Source organism: Hippopotamus amphibius, chromosome 14, assembly GCF_030028045.1.
Source record: "Hippopotamus amphibius kiboko isolate mHipAmp2 chromosome 14, mHipAmp2.hap2, whole genome shotgun sequence".
Lineage (NCBI taxonomy): Eukaryota > Metazoa > Chordata > Mammalia > Artiodactyla > Hippopotamidae > Hippopotamus > Hippopotamus amphibius.
Window position 1 is genome coordinate 573,065 of NC_080199.1, and position 17,710 is coordinate 590,774.

Below are 17,710 nucleotides of genomic sequence, written 5' to 3' on the forward strand. Positions count from 1 at the left end.
AAGCTTAAGTGAGCTCTTACGTGTGTCTCTGGTTCCGGCTCCGTGGGGGCGGCTGTACCCACAGCTCGTGGCGCGCGGCCAGGGCTCAGCAAATGCTGCCTGGACAAGGCAGCAGGCTCCGCTCACCTCCTCCCGGCTAATGTCAGCCAGACAGCGCGCAGCTGCTGTTAGCATCTGCGACGACGGTGCCTGCTGCCTCAGATTCAGCAAGAGACACCCGCCTTGGACGGTACCTCTGCCTCAGCAATACACAGGGCTGCCAGGTGGTGCCTTTCTCCCGGCGGGGGGCTGTCTGAGGGGCCGTCCTGGGGAGCCTGCCCGCCGACATGCAGGCCCACTTCCCTGCTCGTGAATGAAGGATGCTTGCTTCAGGGGCTCTGGGAACTGTGCCAGCTGGCGTCGTGTCCGGCGCTCACAAGCGCCGTCATGACACCACCTGCTCACTTAAATTCACCTCGGTATCTGTCATTATTGAAAGAAGCAGATTTCATCAGACGCCCTGCCGCTTGTCCTGGTCTGACGTGGGACCAGGTCCTGGGGCAACAGAGGTGGTGGCTTTCCGCACCCCTTGTTTCAAGTCAAGATCCCTGGTTTGCACGGGGACCGGGAGGCGGGGAGGCTTCAGGGGCGAGGAGCTCCGCCGGCAGTGCCCTCGCGGACGCCGCCGGGCTCCGCGCTCTGCTCACCCGCGAAGCGACCTGCAGGCTGTCGCTGTTGGGGAGCCCCCGCTGACGCTGGGTTGTGGGGACACGTGATCACGGGCACTGCAGCCCCGTGTGCTGTCTGCCCTCCGCAAGTCCTCCAGAAGGTGCAGCTGAGCGTGTGAGAGCTGAGTCCACGCGGAGGCCCCGGAGCGGGATCCCGTGTAATTGAAAGTCCAGGAGATTCCGTATATGTGAGGTAGCATACAGTATTTGTCTTTCTCTTTCTGACTTACTTCACTCTGTATGACAGACTCTAGGTCTATCCACCTCATGACATATAGCTCCATCTCATCCCTTTTTATAGCTGAGTAATATTCCACTGTATATATGTGCCACATCTTCTTTATCCATTCATTTGTTGATGGAGTATGCTAACTCACACATACAGAATCTAAACATGGTACTGATGAACTCAGCGACAAGAACAAGGACGCAGATGCAGAGAATGGACTGGAGAACTCGAAGCTTGGGGGTGGCGGGGGGTGAAGGGGAGGCTGAGACGAAGCGAGAGAGTAGCATAGACATATATATAGTACCAACTGTACAATAGATAGTCAGTGGGAAGTTGTATAACAAAGGGAGTCCAACTCGAGGAGGGAAGATGCCTTAGAGGATGGGGACGGGGAGGGTGGGGGGAGTCGAGGGAGGGTGGGAATACGGGGATATGTGTATAAAAACAGATGATTGTACTGGTTTGTAAGTATCTTTAATCTTTAAAAAACAAACAAAAAAAACAGATGATTGAACGTGGTGTACCCCCCAAAAATATTAATTAATTAATTAATTTAATAAATTTAAAAAAAAAAGCCCAGGAGAGCTGGCGCTGCAGACACGGTAGGCGGGCGGTGGCCGGGGCGGGGTGGGGGGTGCGCAGGGAACAGAGGGCCCCGGGAGGCCTGCCGGCCGTGTCGGTTCTCAGCATGGGCTGCAGGGAAGACTGGCGTGGTCTGGGTGGCTGGACGGAAGGCGCTGACTGTGACAGCGTGTGACTCACGCTTGGAAGCGGGTCCCCTGGGGCGCGGTGCAGCCCCACCTCTGAGCTGGCGGCTTTGAGCCCCCCGGCTGTTCTGAGCCGCAGGCGCCTCCACCGAGGAGCCAGCTCTGCCCAGACGCTGCGGCCGCGGCAGCCACGTGGCTGCAGGAGGCTCTGAGCTGCGGTCCAGACTGTTTTCTCATTGGTGCCACCTGCAGAGACAGAAGAGGAGCGCCCGGCCACTCGCGGAGGCTCCCGGCAGCAACACAATGACCAGCGCGGAGGTCGACGGGGCAGACTGAAGGCGGAGCCCAGGCTGGGCGCTCGGCAGCTGCCGGGCAGAGATGGAGAAGTTTCGGGCGGCGATGCTGCTGGGGGCCGCGGGGGATGCGCTGGGGTACAGATACACCTTCCCGGACAATAGCGCCTCGGGCGCCAGGGTCCAGGAGGAGCTGGGGAAGATGGGGGGGCTGGACCAGCTCGTGCTCTCGCCGGAGAAGTGGCCGGTGAGTGAGAACACCATCACGCACATGACGACGGCGGGGGCCCTGGTCACAGGTGAGGCTCGGCCCTGGCGTGGCGGGCGGGCGGGCGGCGATGAGCCTGGAGCCTGGGGGGGGTGGGGGGGTCACCCGCCGCCGCGGCTGCTGAAACCAGCTCGTCACACCCAAGTCCCTGCACGTCAGACGCGCCGCAGTCACGGTCCCGCGCGGCCCCACGGGACCCGTATCCCTTTCCGCCGCTCATCTGCAGACACAGGTTCTTAAACCGGGCGTTTCGCTGTGTTTGTAAACGTTCCCGCAGCTGAGCCTCTGGCTCTGGAGTGAAAACCCGGGCGGTGCCCTCCGGGCCTGTTTGGGATGAGGTTCAACTCCTCACCGCGGGAGGAAGCCTGCTTCTGGATTTATTTCAGTGATATACAAAATAATAAGCCCGTTTGAAATTCGGGCCCATGAAGATAGGATTTGGGGGGAATTACCTCTAAATGCTAGTGAATTGTGATAAAAGGTTGTCTACCAAAACAGGACTTAGCAGGGAAAGTTGCTACAGTTTCCCAGCCGTCCTGAGAAAATGCTGTGAAGGTGGTTGGATGTGGGGGGATACAACGTTTCCTTAAGTAGCAGGTTGGTTTCAGGAACACGTTTCTACTGAATTTCGGGGAAGCAGCGGGAGTCTGTAAGGCGCAGCTTCCCTGCAAGTATCCAGGGGTGAGCTCCTCCCTGCAAAATTAGACCCGGAGGCGGCTGTGAAGTGGCTGGAATGTACGTGTCCCCGTGTGCTCACCCCGGTGGCCGGTGCCGGGAGCCGGCTTTAGCTCTGCTGTCACCACACAGGAATGCCGTCTGTTCTGCCGGGTCCCAAATAGCCGGGGGGAGAGCTAAGACGCCTCAGATAAGATAGCGTCCCAGCACGTCCTTCTGAGTCTGCAAACGCCGAAGTCCAGAGGGGCCAGGTTGGGAGGCTCGTGGGCAGCCTCCGTGTCCCTCTGCGTCCCGTCCGTGCGCCCCGCGCTGGTCCTCGCCTGGCGGGGCCCTGGCGTGTCTCCGCCCCGCGGGCGCCCAGGGCGGCTCCCGGCACGGCTCCCGCCGGGAACGTGCTCCCGGGTCGGATCGCGGGGCGGCCTCCTGGCAGGAAGAGTGCGGGCTCCGCCCCGCGTGAGGCCTGTGGCTCCCAGACGGACGCGCAGCCGCGGGCCTGCGCCCCAGGAGCTCTGCAGGCGAACGTTCTCAGCTGCCTACACATCTACGTTGGCGTTTCACTTCCATTTTGGTTTCAAACAGCCCAGCTGTTTTCTTTAATAACAACCTGCAGCCTGTGGAAGGGGCCTCGGAGCCACGCGAATCATGGGGTCTCTGGCCGGGCGCTGTTCTGACCGCGAGGGTCACCCTGGGGTCCCCACAGTGCCCTGCAGGTCGACTTCACCACAACAGGTTACAGACAAAGGAACCCACACAGAGAGGCTGAGTCACCCGCCCAGCACCACACAGCGAGTGAGGACTGGAACCCAGACAGCCTCGCGTGCCCGTCGGAGGCACCGGCCCGCCGCCCGGGGCTGCTGGACGTGCAGTATTTCAGGGGCCCCGGCGGAAAGCGGCTCTCCACGCGACCTCCAGGGACAGGCAGACTGCCCCGGGGGGTCGGTGCCTCGAGCGGACACCCCGAGGCCGCGGCTGAGCCCCAGTCCTGCTCCAGACGGGGTGGCAGAGGGGCAGGTGCTGGGGGGGGTCTGACACGGGTGCGGCCCGGTTCCCTGCAGGGTGCGTGGGGCCCAGCACACGCGTGTTTCCGGGAGGCTCCCGCGCGCCTGTCCTGTGCCCCCACCTCTGCGGGGGGAGCTCAGCCCCGCTCCAAGGCCCCTCCCCAGCCCCGGGCGCTGTCCCCTCCCCCCAGCCTCTCTTCCCCTTGAGAATCTCTTGCGTGAGGAGCCAGGGGGCCGCGGCGGGGGCCGTGGCAGGGCCAGGGAGGGAGGTGCCGCGAGCTGGCTCGCAGCCACGTAGCCATCTGTCCATCTGTCTGTCTAAAACGCCGTACACGTCTGAGAGCCCGCAGCTCCAGCCGTCGTGGTCAAGGAGAAGAACCCCTGGGGACGGCCGGCAAGTGCCCTGCGTGTCCACCGGCCACAGGGGACACGGTCCAGACCCTGCATTTCTCTCCCACCCCCGTGGCTGCCTGGGGACAGTGTTTGAAAGATTGTGATTGCAGAGTAACTCGATATCGGGCTCCTGCTGTGACATTACTTGGGAGACTCACAGGCGGTTCTGTAAGCGGATTGGTCGGGTGGGAGAGACGGAAGTGAGTTCAGCGGCCGCGGCACCACGTAGAGCCGCTCTGGCAAGCGCACCAGGCTGTGGGGCTCTGAAAAGTCCCACCTGAGCCAACGCCAGGGGTTTTGTTGCCATTTTGCTTTTAAGGAGATTTTTCCCTTCCGAAAGGATGTGATTCCAGAGTAAAATGACTTATTCTAGGGGACTCGGGGAGGGCCAGGCTTACTCACCCCGGACTGGTCTCACGGGTGGCGACGGAGAGCCTGGACATGCCCCCCAGCCAGGTCACCCGGTGCCACCTAGCGTCACCCTCCACAAGACCAGCAGGACTCACTGCCCCCCGACCCAGGTCTTACCACACCCTCCATCCCAACTCAGAACTGAGGCGACATGGGTACCAGAGCCACAGCAGTGGCCGGGCCTCGCCAGGACCCCTCCCCCACTGCTGAGAGGTGGGGATGGACGAACCGATGAGGGGTGGACAGGAGGTCAGGGTGGACAGGAGGTCGGGGGTGGACAGGAGGTTGTGGGTGGACAGAAGGACGGGGATGGACAGGAGGACGGGGGTGGACAGAAGGACAGGGGTGGACAGGAGGTCGGGGTGGACAGGAAGTCGGGGGTGGACAGAAGGTCGGAGCCATTCTTTTCACCAGCTCTGCCTCCCGAGGGTCACGACTCTAGGGCCCAAGGCTCCCCCTGCCCACACTGCCCGACCAGGGAGTCTGCCCTGTATGTGTACCTTTCCTCCCGCCTGTGCTGGGGCCAGGAGACCACCTAGGTTTCATGCCAACAGTGCTCCGCTGCCCACTCTGAGCCCAGAGTGGACGGGAGAGAGGCAGTCTCCCTCTCCCACCCCACGGTCCCCAGAGCAGGGGACGCCCCCGGGGAAGAGGAGGGGTGGTCCTGCCCGATGTGGCCCGAGGCCTGAGATGCACCTCCGCACAGACCAGGTCCCTGGGGCCCGTCAGCTGCGTTGGCAGGTGTGCCCTGGCATGCACTGTCCAGCCTGCTCTCCGTGTGACCAGGCACCTCGGGCCCCGACGTTGGAGGGTGCGTGGGCTCTGTCTACCGCCCTGCGGATTCATTTAAGGGCAGAAGTGCTCAGGCTTCCCGATGGAAACCCATTGACCAGCTCTGGCCTCGGGCAAGTCACGACCCCTCACTGAGCCTTGTCTGGGAGGAAACAGTAGACAGACAGGAGCCTGACCCTGAGGTTGCAGGTGGGCAGGGGGGTCACGTGAGGTCATCCAGCCAAGCCCGGGGTGCCTGGGTGCCCCCCGTCCGCATGTCCCATGGTATCTGAGGGACTCGAGACCACACTGGTCCCCGGCACGCCTTCCCGGGCTGGGTGCTGGCTGTCGCCTCCCTTGTCTCTGCCACGCTGGGGGCTTGGAGGCAGCTGTGCCCCTCCCCCGCCCCGTGTGACCCTGCCCCTCCCCCACTTCCTCCCCAGACTTCTGGTGCCTGGACGACCTGTACCGCGAGATGGTGCGGCGCTACGTGGACGTGCTCGAGAAGCTCCCGGAGCAGCGGGCGGACCCGGCCACCGTCGAGGGCTGCTCACAGCTGAAGCCGGACAACTACCTCCTGGCCTGGCACACGCCTTTCAACGAGAAAGGTCAGGGCACGCGCTCCTCTCTCTCTAAGGCCATGGGGCTGCAGGGCCCCCACGACACCACCCCGCCTGCCACCCCGCTGACCGGCCACCCAGAGGGCCAGCCAGCCTGGGTGTCGACTTCGGGGACACCAGCATCCCCAGCTCCTCTGTCACCACCCCTGGTTCATTTTAAGGAACGTTTTCCCACTGCTTTCCCTTTAAATGTGTGTCTCTAGCCAACACATCAAGGAAAGCACACACCACCTGCATGAATGTCTTTCTCCGTGATGACCTCACGTGTCCACAGGGTGACGTCATCAGGCAGCCTTGGCCTCTGCCTCCGGGGCCTCTGCTCCTGGGGTCCCAGCCCCGCCCTCCGGGTTTATCTGCCCTCTGCTGAGGGCAGACCTGTCCCTCTGGGTTTACATCAAAGATGCCACCAAATCGAATATCACTGGCATATACAGAAGCAGGAAGCACGGTCCCTGGTAAAGAGGAACATCATAAGTCAGAACCGACGAACCCTGACAGTCACTAGAGTTATCAGGTGAGGATATAAAATAGTGTGTCTTCTATATTTTTGAGAGGTTAAGTAGAGACATGTAGGCACGAAGCAGACCTACATCACAGCTCGAGAGAAAAACGCCACAGTGTCTGAGTTTAAAAATTCGCTGAGATTAACAGCAGGTTAGATAATGCAGAAGAAAACTGAGTTTGAAGGCACAGCGACAGAGACTACCCAAACTGAGACACACGGAGAGAAGAGGGCAGCAGGGGACACGCCTGTCCCTGGAGTCCCTAAAAGAGGAGGGGAACACAAAAAGATGTGAAGAAATAGCGGCCAAAGTTTTCCAGACTTGATAAAAAACGGAAACTCACTTGCCCAAGAAACTCAATCAATTCCAGGCACAGAAACATGAAGGAAACTACGCCAAAGCACACAGAAATCAAACTGCTCAAAACTAGCAACAAAGAGAGGAGCGCGCCTCCCATACCCACCGCCCAGGCGAGGACGGTGGGTTCTCAGGAGAAGCAGCGCCGTCTGGGCGCAGAGAAAGCGCCCGCCTGGCCGCGCCCAGAGGACGCCTTCCAGAGTGAAGGCCGAGTGGCCTTAGAGCTCATGCCCGCGCCCCGGGGAGACATGCCCAGGACGTCCTTCAGGCAGGAGGACACCGCCGGCAGGATCGGTGAGGACGCGGGTTTTAACTCATTTAACCCTCTCTAAAAGATAAGTGACGTGAAAAGTGATAACAACACGCCACAGGGCTTGTCTAACGTGTCGCCCGGGGCTGCGAGGGTCAGGGTCTCACTCGCGCTGACGTGGGTCAGTTCCCTGAACAGTGACAACTCGTAAGCCGACAAAAGACACGAAGTGGAACTCTTTCCACGATACTCGCTGGGGAAGCGGCCGTCGCGCGACCTGGGCCCTGGGCTGGTGCAGGCAGCGCTGGCGGGACGGAGCCCTCCGTGGGGACCGGGAGGCATGGCCCTTGGCCCAGACACCCCTTCCCTGGTGGGGGTCTCCTCTCCATCCTGGGTCTGCGTGGACTTCCTCATCCGGCACCACGTCTGCCCCCGTGGGGTGGGGACGGGGACTCGCCTGCAGCCCAGAGGGCACGTGCGGCTCATGGCCCGGGCTGGGCTTCTCGCGGGACCTAGCCACGGGGGCCGGGAGTGGAGACCCACACAGACCTCGCGCCTTCCCCTCCCTGCGAGGAACGCCTGCCTGCAACCCGTCTGTGTGCTGAGTCTTCGGCCGTGTGGCAGCTGAGGCCTGCCCTCGCCCCCCGGAGCTGGCACCATGATGGTCTTTGCTGTCCTCACCCGCGGGAATCCTCGCCTGGATGGAAGCGATGTGCCATCCAAGAAAGGCAGGAAAGAGAGAAAAGGGTGCAAATAACAGCAGAAAACCCCATGCCAAGAGGATGACGTAACATCCATCATCACAGCAAATGAGAGTGGTCTGAGGACCCCAAATGAAAGGCGGGGGGTCAGACGGGACAGAGAAGCAAGTCCCAGCTCCGCGCTGCTCGTAAGAGACGCGCTTTAAATACAGAGACGCTCAGGTTGGAAAAGACACACCGCGAGGCACGAATCAGAGGGAAGCTGGAGTGACTCCGTTAGAAACACAAAAAGCGAGGGCCGTTGCCGGGGGAAAAGGAGGCAATTTCACAGTGACAGGGGCATCCACTCATCGGGAGGAGTAACAGACAGACCTGGAAGTTCACGTGCCTCGCGACAGACCTTCAAAACAGACAAAGCAAAGCTGGCAGAGCTGCACAGAGAGGCAGACAAGCCCACGGTTTGTTCTTAAACCAGTGACTTGAGTTTCACCTTAAGGAACTAGAAAAAGGGAGCAAATAGGGCCTAAAGAAAACGAGAGAAAGGAAAAATTGAAAGTCAGAGTGAAAAATCAATAACATAGAAAACAGAAAAATAATAAAGCTGACTCTTTAAGAAGATGAAACATTGACACTTCTCTAGCCAGAATGATCAAGAAAAGAAGAGGAAAACACAAACAACGAGGGGGTGACATCACTACAGATTCTATGGAAATTGAAAGAAAAGTGAAGGAATATTATTAAAAGTTTTATACCAATAAATTTAACAACTTAGATGAAATGGACAAATTCCTTGAAATACATAAACTACCAAAGGTTACTCAAGACTAAACAGGTCAGACTTCCTATGTGAAGCAGTGGTCAAGAATCCACCTGCCAATGCAGGGGACACGGGTTCGAGCCCTGGTCCAGGAAGATCCCACATGAGCGGAGCAGCTAAGCCTGTGCACCACAACTACTGAGCCTGTGCTCTAGAGCCTGCGAGCCACAACTACTGAGCCTGCATGCTACAACTACTGAAGCCCACGCACCTAGATCCTCTGCTCCGCAACAAGAGAAGCCACTGCAACGAGGAAACCGTGCACCACAACGAAGAGTAGCCTCTGCTCGCTGCAACTAGAGAGCCCGTGTGCAGCAAGAAAGACCCAACGCAGCCAATAAATAAATTAATTAGTTAATTTAAAAAAAAAGACTGAACAGGTCACCCGGGTAGCATTAAATCCATGAAAGAAATTACAAAGAAAACTCTGGGTCCAGATGGCCTCGGTGTGGATTCTAGAAACAGGTAAAGAAGCAACGGCACCAGCTGCTCACTGGTCTCCCAGGAAAGCAGAGAGGAGGAACACTTCCCAAATGCTTTCTCTGCCCTCCGGACGACTCTGCTAACAGAATGGAAAGGAGAGCCTTACGGTGGGAGAAAATATGGCAAAGTGTATGTCTGATAAAGGATTTGAATCCCAAATGTGTAAAGAACTTTTAAAACCTAATAAGAAGAAAAACAACACAATACAAAAATGGAGAACTGTTTAAACAAACACTTCAGCCAAGGAGATACGTGGGTGCAAGCAGGCAGCATTAGTTGTTACAAAACATCACGAAAACCACGGTGAGGTGCCCCCCACCTAACAGAGGGGCTGAGCCCGGGGAGCCTGTCAAGCACGTGGCAGAGATTCTGGGAGGGGGAGGAGACGGACGATGGTGTGGCCGCTTCCAAAACCACTTCAGCAGTTTCTTAAGACTTTAAACTTCACTCGCATACGGGCTCAACCTTCCACTCGGAAGTGTTTACCCAAGAGGAGAGAAAGCATCTGTCCAGCCGAGATCTGGCTGTGAACACTCACAACGGCTTTACTGGCATTGCCCCCAAGCTGGAAAGAATTCAAGTGCCCACAGGAAACAGACAAACCGACTGCAGCCCCTCCATCCACGCAGTGGGTCCGACGACGGGGACACAACAACACGCGTGAATCTGAATGTCGTTCTGCTGAGTGAACGAAGCCGGGCAAAAAAGAGGACTGTCCACGTGATTCTGTTTATGTAAAACCCCAGAAAATGCAAACTAATCTGTGGTTGGTGGCGGGGGCAGAAGGGGCTCAGGAAACCTTTGCCGGCGAAAGACAGGCTTGTGATTTTTATGGGGAGGTGCCGGTTTCACAGATGTTTTGTATCAACACAAGTTGCATTCCTTAAATATGTGCCTCTGACTGCATGTCAGTTATAGCTCAGTGACGGTGCTTTTAAAAAGAGGAAACATAGATCTGTCAGCCGCTCCCTCTGGGCCTCGGTCCTCCGCCCGCGCCCACCGGAGCCTGTTCGCATCGACTGACCAGAGTCCGCGAATTCAACGCTCCCAGCCGGTCCGGACGGCCCCCACCCCCAGCTTTCTACCCTTTGGAAACACTAAGAATAATGTCCCTGCAGCAATTTTTACTAGAGCCAATCACCTGTCATGCCTGGAACAGGGATCGTACCCAGATCGCCCTTAGCCCCAATAACCACAAAGTCCACATCTGTAAGAGGAACGGGAGCCAGTGGGTGAAAGCTCATGAACTCAACGAGCACAACGGACACACCACAGGTATCGACTGGGCTCCCAAGCGCGACCGCCTCGTCACCTGCGGGGCCGACCGCAATGCCTACGTCTGGAGTCAGAAAGGTGGTGTCTGGAAGCCGACGCTGGTGATCTTGAGGATTAACCGAGCAGCCACATTTGTCAAGTGGTCCCCGCTAGAGAACAAATTCGCTGTGGGCAGCGGAGCACGACTCATTTCTGTTTGCTACTTCGAGTCTGAAAATGACTGGCGGGTCAGCAAGCACATTAAAAAGCCCATTCGCTCCACGGTGCTCAGCTTGGATTGGCATCCCAACGATGTGTTGCTGGCGGCAGGATCCTGTGATTTCAAATGCAGAGTGTTTTCTGCCTACATTAAAGAAGTGGATGAGAAGCCAGCCAGCACGCCCTGGGGCAGCAAGATGCCTTTTGGTCAGCTGATGTCGGAGTTCGGTGGCAGTGGCACCGGCGGCTGGGTGCACGGGGTCAGCTTCTCCGCCAGCGGGAGCCGCCTGGCCTGGGTCAGCCACGACAGCACCGTGTCCGTTGCCGATGCCTCGAAAAGCGTGCAGGTCTCGACTGAAGACAGAGTTCCTGCCCCTCCCGAGTGTGTCGTTCGTCTCAGAGAACAGCGTCGTGGCTGCTGGCCACGACCGCTGCCCCACGCTCTTTAACTACGATGACCGCGGCTGCTTGACCTTCGTCTCGAAGCTGGACATCCCGAAGCAGAGCATCCAGCGCAACATGTCGGCCATGGAGCGCTTCCGCAACATGGACAAGCGGGCCACGACCGAGGACCGCGACACTGCCCTGGAGACGCTGCACCAGAACAGCATCACTCAAGTGTCTATTTATGAGGTGGACAAGTAAGATTGTCGCAAATTTTGCACTACTGGCATCGACGGAGCCGTGACTATTTGGGATTTCAAGACCTTAGAGTCTTCTATCCAGGGCCTTCGGATAATGTGAAGCTAAGCGAGCCCCGGTCCAGCATGAGGACGGACAGGCTGCGCCGGCAGCTCTGCCTTTCGCATGATGGGGAGGAGAGCCAGCTGCCGGGAAACACTGAGGACACTATGGCGCAAACCGTGTTGTGTGTTTTGTTTGAGTATAATTGGTGAAAGTGTTGGTTTTTTTAAAAGCAGCAGTGCTTTGGGTTTTGTTTTTTGTTTTTTTGTTGTGCTATTTCATTCCATTCTTGACCAAAGCTTCTAAGTAGTTTATTATGGAAAATTGTCACACTAACTTAAAGGAAGGGGTGGGAAGGTATGTAAATGTAAAAAAAAAAAAAAGAGGAAACATATGTGACTGAAAGCATACTGTACATGCAGTGCTGTCTCTTACATGTTCCCAGAAGGAGCATCTCCTCATCCCATTGAAAATCCTGTTGTTAACGGCTGCGTGTCTTCCAACACGTGCCTGCTTTGCCATTTCTCTAACCTCTTTTCTTTGTCAGGAATGTGGGCCGTTTCCCTGGTTTTGACTCATCTAAGCGACACGATGATAAGCATGTTAGCACATGACTTTGTGCACCTTTCATGCTACTCGTGAAAACCAGATTGCCAGAGGTGCAATGACTGGCGCACGGGTCTAAATTCAGGTCTTCCACGTCCCACGTAGGCTCGGGCTTTGGCGCCGCCACCAAGGCGATGTGCGTGGGCATGCGGTACTGGCAGCCGGAGCGCGTGCAGACGCTGGTGGAGGTCAGCGTGGAGTGCGGCCGCATGACGCACAACCACCCGACAGGTGAGCGCGGGCGGGCGGGCAGGCGGGCGGGCGCGCGGTCCCCCCGTGCAGCATCCCCCACCTCAGAACGAAAGCAGAAGGACAGCGCGGTTTCCGAACGAGGCCGGGGTCTGGCGTGGCGGCCCAGCAGCTGGCGGTTCTGCCGTCTGTCCGGCAGGGAGCCGGCCCCGCCGTCCGGCTCCGGGCGCCCCGAGCGTGGCGTGCCTGTGCCCCGGCCGGCCCCTCCCCTGCAGCAGGACAGCTCTGGCGCAGGAGCCCCCGCTCCTGGGTGTGAGGACAGAGGGGGTTGCCTAATAAGCCCCCCGCACGTGCTCCCGGCTCAGGGTGAGCCCCGCGCCCGGGGACCCCAAGCGTCCGGGGCCCAGCGGGAGGGCACGCCAGGCGGCCCAGCCCCGCCCGCCCGTGAGCCGTGACCGGGGGGGAGCCAGCTCCGAATGCCAGGGAAGAGGAGCAGCTTCAAACGCTCCTGATGCACCTTCGGCACGGCGGGCGAGGGGGGCGGAGGGGGGAACGTGCCCGCCGGCCCCCGAGGCCGAGGCTGCCAGCAGCTCTCGGTGACTGTGCTCCTTTCGAGGTCACCTGCAGGGTCCGGGTTTACTCGTGTCGCCCTCTGAGCTGCACGGGCCGCCCCGTGCCCTCTGGGAAGCACCCTACGCGGATGCCGTGGCACCTGAGGCGTGCGTGTGGCCAAATATGCCGCCGAGTCCACTGCAGGCGTGACCACGGAGCCACGGACCCCGCAGACGAGTCCGTTTTATCTTTAAGTAGAACGTCATAGGATTCAGCTGGGTGGCGACAGCTGGGTGGAGGAGAGGACTTTGCTAGCTCCCTGATTCAGCAGAAGTAAGTTAAACACAAAAAGCCTTCACACAGGAAAATGTTGACCATTTGGAAACAATGCCATGAGTACGAGAATCTGCATTGAGAATGTAAACATCTAAAATACTTGTTCATTTATCACCCACTCTCGCTAAAGAAATGTTGTCTCGCATGTCTAAGAGCTGGATAAGTTATACATTTCTAGGCTGCTGACTAGGGATGGACAGCATACAGTTAGGACCGGGAAGCTCCTGTTAACTCCACTCTCCTCTTCAAATTTTGAACTGCTTTTGGCGGCAAGCGTCAATTTTTATTACCTTTGTTACCTGGGAGCGTCCCGTCCCAGACGCTGGAGCCAACGCAGCCCCGGACAGGGGGTGGGCAGTGGCGGGCCTTCAGGGTGGCCGCTGGACCCAGGCGTCAGAGGCAGAAGCCCGGCCCTGCCCCGGAAACGGGCGCGGCTGGCGCCTCCCTGGGGCCCCGCTCCCGAGGGTGCTCACCTGGGCTTGGACCACGGCGCCCCTCGAAGGTGGGACTCGTGCCCGCCCCCCGCTGCCCCCGGGCACATGGAAACGGAAGGTCACGTTCGCGAAGTGGTTGCCCAGGGACCCGGCGTGGCCGGCGCCATCTTTTACCCCCTCTCCTGCCGCCCCAGGCTTCCTTGGGGCCCTGTGCACGGCCCTGTTCGCATCGTACGCCGTCCAGGGAAAGCTGCTGGAGCAGTGGGGACGAGACATGCTGAGGACGGTGCCCCTGGCCGAGGAGTACTGTAAGAAGACCATCCGGCACCTGGCAGGTGAGCCCAGCCCCGGCCTTCACCCCTGCCCCTCACCTTAGGAAGGGCGGGTCTCCAGCCACACCCCGAGCAGCTTCGGACAGACCAGGGCGGGGCTGGGGGCAGGGACAGGCTGACCCCACGAGGAAGGGCTGCCGTATCGCCGGGCCAGGGGGCAGGGGGCAGGCACGCTCAGGGACCCCCTCTGTGTTCTCGAGACGCACCCCCCCACACACATCCTCCAGGAGTCAGCGCTGCTGCTGAGCCAGACGTCACAGCAACGTCCCCCTCGGGTGACGTCAGAAGCGTCGCGTCCCCGCCTCGGGGGCCGGGACGTCAGGCTGTTAATTAGGGATGACGCCCATCCTCCCTCCCGGCTTCGCAGGCACAGGGGTGAATTAACACCACACAGGTTCAGAATTCTCAGGAGAAGCCACTGAAAATCCTGCGGTCGCTGCCCTGGCTCAGCACGTCCTCCAGCAGTTCCCTGAGCTGCTTTCAGTCTCCATCTTCCTTGCTCCTGTCTCACAGTAGCTGCAAGGGGGGCATTTTTGGATATCTGGGTGCCAGGCTGCACCCCTGGCCGGGCCAGGGCGTGGGCTCTGCCTGCGTCCCTCCCTCCCGCTGCCCGCGGGGCCCACTGGACGCCACCACAGCCCGCCCACCTGCTCTTTGTGTTTAGAATACCAGGAGCACTGGTTTTACTTTGAAGCTAAATGGCAGTTTTACTTGGAGGAGAGAAAACTCAGTGAGGACACGGAGAACGAGGCCAGCTTTCCCGACCGCTACGACGCGGAGGAGCGGGACAAGGTAGGCTTGCCGGGCCGGGCCGGGCCGGACGGGGGGCAGGGGCTGTCAGGGCCACTGCCCGGGGGTCCCGTGCCAAGACGCCACCTGCTGTCCCGGCTGTGGGGACCCCGCAGTAGAGGGGGGCTGAGGGAGCCGCTGGAAGGGGGGCAGGGGGAGACTCCTCGAAGGAAGCCCTTTAGAAAGGGATAGCGCTTTTATCGTTTCATTTTCTCAGATTATAAGCACGATTTGTGCTACAAAAGTTGAAAATATGATTTTTAAACATCGTCCAGCTCACTTCATCTCTTGTGGGGGCTGGGGATACAGGGATGAGTACGTTTGTGCAAACCACCAGCATTTCCCATGCTGAGAAAATACCCAAGTGGCTGAAATCATTGGGATCACGTTTGGTAGCCCAAGGGAAGACCCTGCATAACTGCAGTTTAGCCAAGGGAGAAGTTTGTTATCCTCACGTCAAGGGAGTCCAGAGCGCGGTCAGAAGCCGCTCGCCGTGAGGAGCTGAGGAGCCTTCTGTCTGGCTGCTCTGCTCTTCTGAGAGCACGCCTCATAGTCCAATCTAGCTGCTCCCACTCCAGCCAGCACATCTGCATTCCAGGTGTCAGGAGCAGGGGGAGAGGAAGGGTCCACCCTTCCCTTTTCAGGCGCTTCCTACTGCCCTCTCATCTCTCTCACGGCGCCCGCCCCCGATGCAGAAAGACTCAGAAACACAGCTCTTCCCGCGGAGACGCTCTCGCCCCAACCCGACACTGACTCCGCTGCGGAGGCGCGGGCTGTGAGCTGCCGCGTCACCTCCCCGGCCCTGCCTGGCCCCTGCCCCTCGTCGTCTTCTCCACAGACCCACAGGGACCTGTTCTGAACCACCAGCCGCTCGCGTCACCACTGCCCTCGGCCACGTCCACCAGCCGGCCCGCGGGCCTGACCACACACAGCACCCCCGCCTGGCCTCGCTGGTCCCTGTGCCCCTCGCAGACCGCATGTCAGGCGGTGGCGGCCAGCTGAGCCGTCGCAGCAGCCCCGTCACAGCACCGCAGAGCCCGTGGTGGCTGTCCCTGTCACAGGCCCGTCTGCCTGGCCGCTGGCATGTTTGTTTACCTGCGGGACGGCCGGGTGTGGGAGCCACGGGAAGCGAGTCTTTCCCGCTCACTGTCCACCTGCAGCCCTAGGGCAAAGCCTGGCACCGGGGGCGTCACACAAGTGCACGGATGCACCCAGAAGCCCGTGCTCCAACGCACGCGACCTGGTTCCCGGTGGCCCGCGCCTCTGACCTGGGGCCCTTTCTCCAGACCTACAGGAAATGGAGCTCGGAAGGTCGAGGGGGCCGGCGGGGCCATGACGCCCCCATGATTGCCTACGACGCCCTCTTAGGAGCCAAGGGCAGCTGGACCGAGCTCTGCCGCCGGGCCATGTTCCACGGAGGTGAGATGCGCCTTCGTGTCAGGGTGAAGTGAGAGGCCGCCAGCCGGCCTCCTGCCGGGCCCGGCTCCCCACCGGCACCGCGGGGCACTCCGGGTGCCCGGGTGTGGAGACACGAGGCCTCCCGGGGCAGGGGGATGGGAGAAAGGGTAGCGGGCCAGAGCCGTGGGTGGGTTGTGGGGGAGGCTGGGGGTGGGCAGCGCGTGGGCAGGACCTGCAGGAGGCGGTGCCCCGAGCACCGAGCCGGACAGCAAAGGCCTCTGCGCACCAGGGCGTCCGGCTGGCCCAGGGGGGGCGGGGACACCCCTGCCCTCCTCACCGGGCACCACCCAGAGCAAAACCGAGCTCTGGCCGTGGCCGAGGGAGGAGGCCGAGACAGGGACGAGGGGACGAGGGGCCCGGGGACCGCCGTGCAGGCCTGAGGGCCCGTCCTTCCTTCCAGGTGAGAGCGGGGCCACGGGGGCCATCGCCGGCTGCCTGTTCGGGCTGCTGCACGGCCTGGACGCCGTCCCCGCGGGCCTGTACCGCGAGCTGGAGCACCAGGAGGAGCTGCGGCGCCTGGGCGAGGCGCTCTACCGCCTGTCCACCGAGGAGAAGTAACGCCTTTTCCCCACCGGGGCCCCGGGGGCCACGCACAGCGCATGTGACATCTTAACTTTCCCTCCTGACGCGCGTCCTAATTGCTATATAAAATACATTGTTTGTCCTATGAGAATATTCTTCCTGCCCTGACCACGCCTTGTGCCTTCTTGATGTCACTCTGGACTCGACAGCCTCCAACCTCCACATACGAGGTCGCGGAGGGTCTCTTGGACACTCGGTGTATTTTATTCCGTTGCAAAACTAATGCCGTTTGCTCACTGACTCCAACAGCACTAACCACGACGGCTCCGCGTGGACGGCCTCCTCCACCTGCAGGGCGGCCAGCACGCACTGTTTCTAGCTCTTAGACGTGCACTTCAACACCTGCACACGTCTGGCGCCCCAGCCTCGCGGGGCCTCGCCCGGCGCCGCATCCGCATCCTCACCCGGTGTGTCCAGAGCAGAAGGAAGAGCGGCCGGTGTTGGCGCCTGCGGGGCGCCCCACGCACTGCGTTTAACCTCCAGCCCGCGTGTTTACTCTCGCTAGACGTAACACGAGCCCCTCTGGGAACAACTAACTGATGAAGCCAGGAAATGGGGGCCTCCTGCGGCCCCCGCCCGGGGCTCACTGACGAGGACAGAGCTGGCCCGTCCTCTGTGCCCGGGGCTCCTCTGCCTACGGCCTTGAGCAAGAGGACACTTGCTCTTGTTAAAAATAACCTTGGACACAAATCTGTTTGAAGTAGCCTCTGGTGTGAGTAAAATAGTGGTTGGTGATTGACGTGTAACATGCGCTTGGCGGCTTGGCGAGGCCTATCTTGTGACCGCAGGCCCTGCGTGTTGAAGGCTTGCCTCGGAGCACAGCCGGTCACATCCCCACCGGACCCACTCGGCCCCGAGGCCCCTGCCGGCGTCCTGGGCAGTGGGGACGGGATGGGCGTGTTTTCGGCAGAATCTATCACTTTGCGTTCCTTGGGCCCGTGCGGGCTCCCGGCTGTGCCGGGGGAACCCTTGGCCGTCCTGCACACAGCGACCGCGTGGGCTCCACGCCACGTTTCTGAGTAACTCAACTAACCTGTGCTGCTCGAGGTGCTTTTCGGTCAGAAGAGTCAGACGCTCCGCCACGCGGGCCCC

At 60.0% G+C, this 17,710-nt stretch overlaps 1 protein-coding gene and 1 pseudogene across 1 annotated transcript; both read left to right on the forward strand.

Annotated features, from left to right (window-relative positions):
- The first annotated feature begins 2,004 nt into the window (after positions 1–2,004).
- ADPRHL1 (ADP-ribosylhydrolase like 1) lies at positions 2,005–17,297 on the forward strand. Its single transcript, XM_057708002.1, has 7 exons — positions 2,005–2,235; positions 5,896–6,060; positions 12,052–12,177; positions 13,652–13,792; positions 14,454–14,581; positions 15,865–15,997; positions 16,437–17,297. The coding sequence occupies exons 1-7, from the start codon at positions 2,022–2,024 to the stop codon at positions 16,592–16,594; spliced, it is 1,065 nt and encodes a 354-aa protein (XP_057563985.1). The 5' UTR covers positions 2,005–2,021; the 3' UTR covers positions 16,595–17,297.
- On the forward strand, positions 10,330–11,701 carry LOC130836016 (actin-related protein 2/3 complex subunit 1A-like; annotated as a pseudogene).
- Positions 17,298–17,710: the final 413 nt, after the last annotated feature.

Coding starts and splice junctions, on each gene's coding strand:
- ADPRHL1 (XM_057708002.1), top strand. CDS start 2,022: ATGGAGAAGTTTCGGGCGGCGATGCTGCTGGGGGCCGCGGGGGATGCG. Junction 6,061..12,051: donor CACGCCTTTCAACGAGAAAG/GTCAGGGCACGC, acceptor CGTCCCACGTAG/GCTCGGGCTTTGGCGCCGCC. Junction 13,793..14,453: donor GACCATCCGGCACCTGGCAG/GTGAGCCCAGCC, acceptor CTTTGTGTTTAG/AATACCAGGAGCACTGGTTT.